Source organism: Nelumbo lutea, chromosome 1 (genome assembly GCF_056320005.1).
Source record: "Nelumbo lutea isolate HS-2025 chromosome 1, American lotus-T2T, whole genome shotgun sequence".
NCBI lineage: Eukaryota > Viridiplantae > Streptophyta > Magnoliopsida > Proteales > Nelumbonaceae > Nelumbo > Nelumbo lutea.
The window spans coordinates 175,765,410-175,774,120 of record NC_142684.1 but is presented as its reverse complement, the minus strand read 5'-3'; the positions used below and the strand labels follow the sequence as shown (position 1 = coordinate 175,774,120).

Here is an 8,711-nt window from a genome sequence, read left to right as displayed (position 1 = left end):
AAACCAACATAGAATTGGAAACCGCTTTGGCCATTGAATTTTGGGTCAGTGGTTCAACAGTCTGGTCCGAACAAATGGCCCATTGCAATTAAAAAAAAATAAATAATAAAAACTGGGTCAGGAGTGAAATGGAAACTGATTGCCTGAATGGTTTTCAGGCCAAATGGTCCAACAGTCCGGGTCAATGTATGGTTCTAAAACCATGTTGATGATAAAGCTTAGGGTGCAGAGTAGGGTCCCTTCTGTATGACCGAAAGCCTTTTCACTCCTCACATATGCAAGGCAAGCATGTGTAGGCCATGGTTTTCTCATAATTTTTTTTCCTACTTATCATTGCCAACATCATGCTGGTGTAGACGTGTCGTTAATGAATTAAATTAGAAAATGAAATAGAATAAACGCTAGAACAAAATGATATTATGAATAAGATAATTACTAGTTTTAAACACGACCTTCAGAACTGATTTCAGAACTACGTTGACTTTCACCGGGTGTGTTCCTATTAGAGGTTCTCCTGGTTGGCACAAGTGGATTGTTCTCATCCTCATAAATGGCTGTCGGTACCTCAATCTGATTGTCCTTGAAGACAGGATGTATGTACGCATCCTGCAGGTAGTTTTTCAAGTTCAGGTTTGGTTCTGTGGCACGCTCCAATGTATCCTTCACCATTGCATCCTGTCATCATGTGTAAAAGAGAAAAACCTACCAATTATAAAAGTAAATGCAACTTCAGAGTACATGTAATTACATACCAATCCATGGAAGCTATTTGTGCGAACCAGATTAAAGACTTAGGCAAATGTATCACTATCTGAATAAAAGGGGGCCTTGATGTTGGTCCCAGTTACAAGGGTCTTGGGATGGGTCCCATCAGATGTTGTTTTACATTCTCATGCTGGTAAGCCTGAGATTTTATAATTGCACCAAGCAATGGCTCCTATGTATTACCACCAACGGACATAACATTTTAAATAGGTTGTTAGTCTTCTTTAGTATTGTATATAGGTTAGTCAGGCTTAAGAGAGGCATGCCTAAACTGTCATCTCTTTTTTCCAATGATAAGTATCATCACTGAGTGAAAACCAGTGGTTCGGATGCATCCTAATTGCTGCCTGGGTGAACACAGTATCAAGGCATAATCTGTGAGAGCACTGCTGAAAGACCATTCTGCATTGAAGAGTACGGAGATTGATCTGTGTGCATGGTGATAAAAGATTACTCACCTGTAATGGAAACTTCACAAATGCTGATTCAAAGCGATTTTTGCAGATCCTGTGGAACCAAATGGTCAATATAGGAAGCACAACGAGCAACGGTGTGGATAGCTCTGCATCTTTTGTGCTCAATAATCCCATCAGCAGAAGTTGTGATATTATCATCCCAATAATCAGACGCCAGTGCACATCCGGCCAGAACGCGGCTGCACTCTCATATTTCTGGTCATACACATTGATGATCTTGTACAAGAGAACAAAAAAAAGGATCAATGAAGAATGGTTGTTCAAAGATATTTTCAATACAAAATTGGTTGTGATCTATTCTTGACAGTTCTCAATGGATAACATTGATATTTTACGAGGTAATAAAAGAATTAGGTTTGTCAAGTGTTAACAAAAATGTAACTAAACTTTACATTATTTAAATACTAAAGCAGACAAAACAGAAACTAGAAGTACACAATGATCTAATCAGCATATATAACAAACATAATTTAAACCTATGAATTTGGTAATATCAGAATATAAGCATCCCATATCCATGACCAATTGAGCATTCTACACCATATCCAAAAATTATTACTAAGCATCACTGTATAAACTCTTGGCAACAGATTAAGTTTGGAGAGTGCCAACTGGTAAGCCTTCTATATATGAAAATTTATCAAAATGCAGCAAGTATCGGTGTACTTGCACTAACAACTTTTTTTTTCTTCATTGGTTTATATGCACTTAGGTGCCATTGCTTAGTGCAATGGTAAAATCTTGGTCTGACAAGCATGACAATATGGGCTCAAGTCTGAGAACCACCATTTTGTGAGAAAAAATAAATAAATAATAAAAGCCAAAGCTTAGGTTAAAGTTGGAGTATTCAGAAATAAGAAAAAGAAAAGAGGTTTTGTTGAGAGTCTATGGTGTGTTACTGTTCACACCCTGAAATATTTTACTTAACATATTGAAGAAAATTACAAATGGACCCTTGAATAGGCACCCAAATAAAAAAAACATGAAAGGACATAAATGCCCTTACACTCTCAACACTCCCCCTCAAGCTGAGCATAGATATTTGTCATGCCCAGCTTGTTCAAATTGTTGTAAAGCTTTGATTTGGAGACACCTTTAATAAGACAATCAGCCAGTTGATCTTCAAACCACATAAAAGGTAAACAAATCTCTCCATTGGCAACTCATTCTCTAATGAAATGTCGATCAACCTCTATATGCTTTGTACGATCATGTTGAACAGGATTGTGGGCTATGTTTTTGGTAGCTTGATTGCCACAATATAATATCATTAGAGTATCAATCTGCACTTCCATTTCTGTCAACAAGTTCTTCAGCCATAACAATTCAGAAAGTCCATGAGCCATAGCTCTGTACTCTACCTTTGCACTAGATCGAACCACGACTGATTGTTTCTTACTTCTCCAAGATACAACATTACAACCCACCAAGGTACAATAGCTAGAAGTAGACTGCCTATCATTAATAGAACCTGCCCAACTATCATCACAATGAGCCTCTACCTTTAAATGCCCATGATTATAATACATCACTTTTCCTAGACATCTCTTCAAATAGGCAAGTATTCTATTCACTGCTTGCATATGAGATGATCTAGGCTTGTGCATATATTGGCTGACCATACTCACAGCATATAATATATCTAGTCTAGTCAAACACAAGTAGAGAAGGCGACCAACAAGTCTTTGATACATAGCTTTGTCAGGAAGAACATCTCCATCATCAACTCCCAACTTATGATTGGGATCTGTTAGTGTTGCCTAAATAAGGGTAGAATGGTCATTTGCATGTAAATTAGAAAGGCTAATACACCCTGGTCGAATGAAGAGAACAGATTTTCTCTCTTCAGTTCGAACCAGGTTTTCTCCCCTCATTCTTCCTCTTTCTTTCTTCACTTCTCTTCTTCCTTTTTCTTTTTCTTCTTTGATTAATCTGAAGGCTACAGGTTTACAGATCTGAACTTTATTATGGTATCAGAGCTATATTAGATTGGTTCGGATCTGTACAATCTCTGCGCGCCCTAGTTGAGGTTTTTGCAGATTTCTCTCAGGGGTTTTGGAGTTTGTCAAAAAGGCTGAAAAGGAGTGGTCGTTTTCTCCTTCTAGAGGTTTTAATGCCTCTAGCTGAGTGTGGTGTGGTCGTTTCAGGTGGCTGGTAGGGCACCCTCTGATGGACCGACGAGGGTTGCTACAGTAAAATCGTGATTTGTGTTCAGGCATGTGGTTCAGACAGGTGGTTGAAGGTATGTGGAGTGCTGTGTGATGTTCTTGTGTGTGGTGGTCTCTTGTGAGGTGCCGAAAGAGGAGGAGACTGTTTAACTACCATTGCTGAAATCTGTGACAGTGGATGTTTCAGCAAAGGTCAGCCGCAAATGTTGTGGGATAATGGTGATTGCTCAACTATAGGAGTGTAGTGTGGTGGATGTTGGTGAGTTGAGGTAACATATTAGTGTGAATAAAAGAAAAAAATTTAATATTTTTTTCGGCAGCCATGGGAGACAGCAATGAATAAATCTGTTATGGTCCCTCCTGACTACTTGAATGTGCAAATGATCTCCATCAAACTGAATGGAGAAAATTACGTCCCTTGGGCCAAATCCGTTGAAATGTTTCTCAGAGCTAAGAAGAAAGTGAAACATGTGAGAGAAGAAAAACCTCTAGTTGAATCCGAAGAATACAATGATTGGGAACAAGAAGATGCACAAATTATGACTTGGTTATGGAACAGCATGGAACCCAAGATTAGTGTGAACTTTACGTTCTTAGACACAGAAAAGGAGATTTGGGATCATGCAAAGAAACTTTACTTAGGGCAAGACAATACCACTAGGGTATACCAACTCTATCAAGAGTACTTTAATCTGCAGTAAGGAAATCAGAGTCTTGAGGAGTACTATGCTAGTTTGAGGAATCTTAGGAATAAGTTGAATGTGTATCACCCTCTTACATCACATGTCAAAGTTCAGCAACAACAAAGAGAACAATTTGATGTTACCAGATTTTTGGTGGGATAGAAATCTGAATATGAACTGATGAGAGCCCAAATTCTGGGTGGGTCTTCCCTCCCCTCTTGAAGAGGTGTTTGCTTGTCTCTGGAGAACTTCCATTGGACATCCGGAAAATCCTACCATATCAGACAGGTCTGCTTTTGCAGTGACAAGGGGGGGAGGTCATGGTGGTAGAGGTGTTGCTCATCAGAGTCAGCCGGGCCGTGGTAGTAGAGGCGGACACATGTACAGTCATGGTGGTAGGCGTGCTGGAGGCCGAGATTTAGGGGGAGCTCGTGGTAGAGGACGTAATAATGGTCCGAAGAGGTGTACACATTGTGGTATAGATGGACACACGGTTAATTTTTGCTATGATCTGCATGGTCCACCTTCATCTTGGGCAAATCATGCAGTGGCTAGTGGTGGTATGAAACATGGGAATCAACAGACCAGTCAAACACCTACATCTATAGGTGTCTCTAGACAAGAGATGAGTATTTCACGTACTGAATATAAGCAGTTAATCCAGGCAACTTCTTAGCCGAGTACAAATACACTTGCCCACTCAGGTATGGCTTGTCTGGCATCCAAACCCTCCCACTGGATCATTGATTCTGGAGCTTCCAATCATATGACTGGGACTCCAAGTGTGTTCTCTTCACTTTCTTCATCTTCTACTACCCATATTGTCACCCTTGCTAATGGTTCCACTTCCCCCATGAGTGGTATTGGTGATGTTAACACTGGTTCACTATCTTTGTCTTCAGTTCTATATGTTCCCAATTTTTCTTTTAACCTTATGTTTGTTAGTAAATTAACCAAGTCTCTTAATTGGTCCATCACTTTTTATCCTTCACCTTGTGTATTTTAGGATTTCAAGACAGGGATGAAAATTGGTGGAGGGCGTGAAACCGGTGGACTATATTACCTTGATGGTGGTGGTGGTTCATCAATTGCTCTTCAGTCATCCGTCTCCAGTGGTGGTGGTTCATCTCTCTCCCCTCTCCAGTGGCATTGCAGACTTGGTCATCCGTCTCTTAAAGCTCAAAAGCAACTTGTTCCATCATTGAGTCATCTTTCTACTTTAGATTGTGAGTTGTGTCAGTATGGGAAACATCATCGGGTTTTAGTCCTAGAGTCGAGAGTCATTTGTTGAGTCCTTTTTCTTTGGTCCATTCGGACATTTGAGATCCAAAGAAAATAGTGTCACACAATGGATACAAATACTTTGTTATTTTTGTTGATGATTATTCAAGGATGACATGACTTTATCTTATGAAAGAAAGAAGTGATTTATTTTCTATTTTCCAAAAAATTCATTCTGAAATCCGCACTCAATTTGGTATCCATCTTAAAATTCTACGTTCAGATAATGGCCGAGAATATTTTTATACACCATTTCAGAAAAATTTAGAACAACACGTTATTATTCATGAAACCTCTTGCTCTTACACCCCTCAACAAAACGGGGTAGCTGAGAGGAAAAACTGTCATCTCTTAGAAACCACTTGGTCCTTGTTGCACCAAATGAATGTTCCCAAACGGTTTTGGAGTGATGTTGTGCTTACATCCTGCTTTCTTATTAACCGAATGCCTATGTCCATCCTTGATGGTCAGTCTCCCTTCTCGGTTTTGTTTCCTACATTGTCCCCTTTTCCTCTTACCCGTCGGGTTTTTGGATGCGCTTGCTTTTTTCATAACCTTGGCCCTGGACTAGACAAGTTGGATGCATGATCTACAAAGTGTCTTTCTTGGCTATTCTAGGACCCGAAAAGGGTACAAATGTTACAATCCCAGTTCTCGATGTTGCTCGTGTGTCTCGATGTAACCTTCTTTGAGTTGGTTCCTTTCTTTTCTGGGTCAGATGTCTCTTCTCCTTCCACTCTCCTTCTGCTTCCAGCTCCTATTCTGGACCCCATTCCTCTTGTTCCAGCTCCTGTTCTGGACCCCATTCGTCTCCAATGCCACTTCCTCTTGCACGACCACCTATCCATCAAGTGTATACGCATCGACATGCACCGGCCCCTCCAGCTTCTTCACCGTTGACGGATCTAGCAGTAGTTTCCGTAGCACCCTCACACCAATGTCTGATCTTGACCTTCCCATTGCCCTACAGAAAGGTAAACGCAGTTGTACCCTTCGTCCTATCTCCAATTATGTTTCTGTTTCTCACCTCTCTCCTTCCCATCGACAATTCATTTCATTGTTATCTTCTAGCTCTGTTCCTAAGGATGTCCAGGAAGCCCTTATCTCTCTAGGGTGGCGTCAGGCAATGGAAGACGAACCCTTTGCTCTGTCTCATAATCATACACGAGATCTCACCACTCTTCCCCCTGGTAAGCATGTTGTAGGATGTAAGTGGGTTTACATAATCAAGTATTTGCCTGATGGTAGTGTTGAGAGATTGAAAGCTCGGTTGGTTGCCAAGGGTTATTCATAGTTATATGGTATTGACTACACAGAGACCTTCTCTCCTATTGCCAAGATTGGTTCTGTTCGTGTTTTGATCTCTCTTGCTGCTATGTATGATTGGTCGTTGTTTCAGCTTGATATCAAGAATGCTTTCTTGCATGGTGATCTTCTCATGCATGTATATATGGAGCAATCACCCGGGTTTGTTGCTCAGGGGGAGGATGGTAAAGTGTGTAAGCTCAAGAAAGCTATTTATGGACTTAAACAGTCTCCTCATGCATGGTTTGGAAGGTTCAATGAAGTAATGAAAAAGCTTGGCATGAAGCAGTGTCAAGTCGACCATTTTGTATTTAGTTATGATTCTGATGTTGGGAAGATTTTGTTGGTGGTATATGTGGATGATATTGTTATTACTAGTAGTGACAGGTTCGGGATTGATAGGTTGAAGATCTTTTTGCATGATCACTTCCAGACAAAGGATCTTGGCAAACTAAAATATTTCTTAAGGATAGAGGTTGCAAGTTCCAAACATGGTATTAATTTGTGCCAGAGGAAGTATGTCCTTGATCTACTAGAGGAGACAGTGTTGTTGGGTGCCAAACCAACTAAAACACCTATGGAATTGAATGTTAAGTTGAGTAGTGATACAGGTGAGGAGTTTGAAGATCTAGGAAGGTACAAAAGGTTAGTGGGTAAGCTAAACTACCTAACTATCACTTGACTAGATATTTCATTTGCAATTGGTGTGGTGAGTCAGTTTATGCAGAATCTTCGGATCCCTCATTAGGATGCAGTTTTAAGGATTGTAAGGTACTTGAAAGGTGCTCCGGGTCATGGTTTTCTATACAAGAGTGGAGGAAAACTTAGGATAGAAGGGTACACCGGTGCTGATTGGGCTGGTTCTATATCTGACAGGAAGTCAACTATAGGTCATTGTACCTTGCTTGGGGGTAACTTGGTGACATGGAAGAGTAAGAAACAAATAGTGGTGGCAAAAAGCAGTGCAAAAGCTGAATACAGAGCCATGGCACATACAACATGTGAACTGGTGTGGTTGAAGAACCTTCTACAGGAAATGGGGTACTCAATTGGTACACTGAGGAAGCTTTATTGTGACAACCAAACTGCTGCCCACATTTCCTCCAATCCAGCCTTTCATGAGAGAACAAAACATATGGAAGTTGATTGTCACTTTGTGAGAGAGAAGGTTCTTAGTGGAGTAATAAGTACAGCTTATGTTAGCACAGGAAGCCAATGGGCAGATCTATTCACCAAGTCGGGTAAGAGTGGATTACATATGTAACAAGCTGGGACTATATGATATATACTCTCCAGTTTGAGGGGGAGTGTTAGTGTTGACTAAATAAGGGTAGAATGCTCATTTGCATGTAAATTATAAAGGCTAATACACCCTGGTCGAATGAAGAGAACAGATTTTCTCTCTTCAGTTCGAACCAGGTTTTCTCCCCTCATTCTTCCTCTTTCTTTCCTCTCTTTTCTTTTCTTCCTTGATTAGTCTGAAGGCTACAGGTTTACAGATTTGAACTTTATCAGGATCAATTGGAGTTTCAGCTGGTTTGCAATTCAATTTCCCTACTTCCTGAGGCAGATCAAGGACATATTTCCTTTGAGAAATATAAATGCCCCTCTTTGACCTTGCGACCTCAATCCCTAGAAAATACCGGAGATTTCCAAGATCCTTAATTTCAAATTCAGTAACAAGAAAAGACTTTAGTTCAGAAATTCCAGAGATATCATCCCCCGTGATAATATCATCAACATATACTATCAACATAGTCACTTTTCCATTTGCTCTGCTGATAAACAAGTTGTGATTAGCTTGAGATTGAGAGAAGCCAATTTTCAAGATAGCTTTTCGGAATCTATCAAACCAAGCTCTAGGGGACTGCTTAAGGCTATAGAGGGATTTTTTCAAATGACAAACCTTTCCTTTACTCCTAGGGATGTTAACTCTAGGAGGAAGTTCTATGTAAACTTCTTCCTAAAGGTCGCCATTAAGGAAGGCATTCTTGACATCCATTTGATACAAGGGCCAAGAATAATGGGAAGCA

The 8,711-nt window shown here is 40.2% G+C and overlaps 1 protein-coding gene across 3 annotated transcripts in view; it reads right to left on the bottom strand.

Annotated features, from left to right (window-relative positions):
• Positions 1-303: 303 nt before the first annotated feature.
• Positions 304-8,711, bottom strand: part of LOC148879371 (hyperosmolality-gated Ca2+ permeable channel 1.7-like) — a 39,524-nt gene continuing 31,116 nt past the window's right edge. For all 3 annotated transcript variants that reach the window (XM_088960894.1, XM_088960896.1, XM_088960895.1), the window contains 2 exons: positions 1,224-1,457; positions 304-675 (listed from right to left, as the gene is read on the bottom strand). In XM_088960894.1, the coding sequence (XP_088817020.1) occupies positions 442-675; positions 1,224-1,457 (468 nt within the window). In that variant the 3' untranslated portion in view covers positions 304-441. The remainder of the gene's footprint in view (positions 676-1,223; positions 1,458-8,711) is intronic.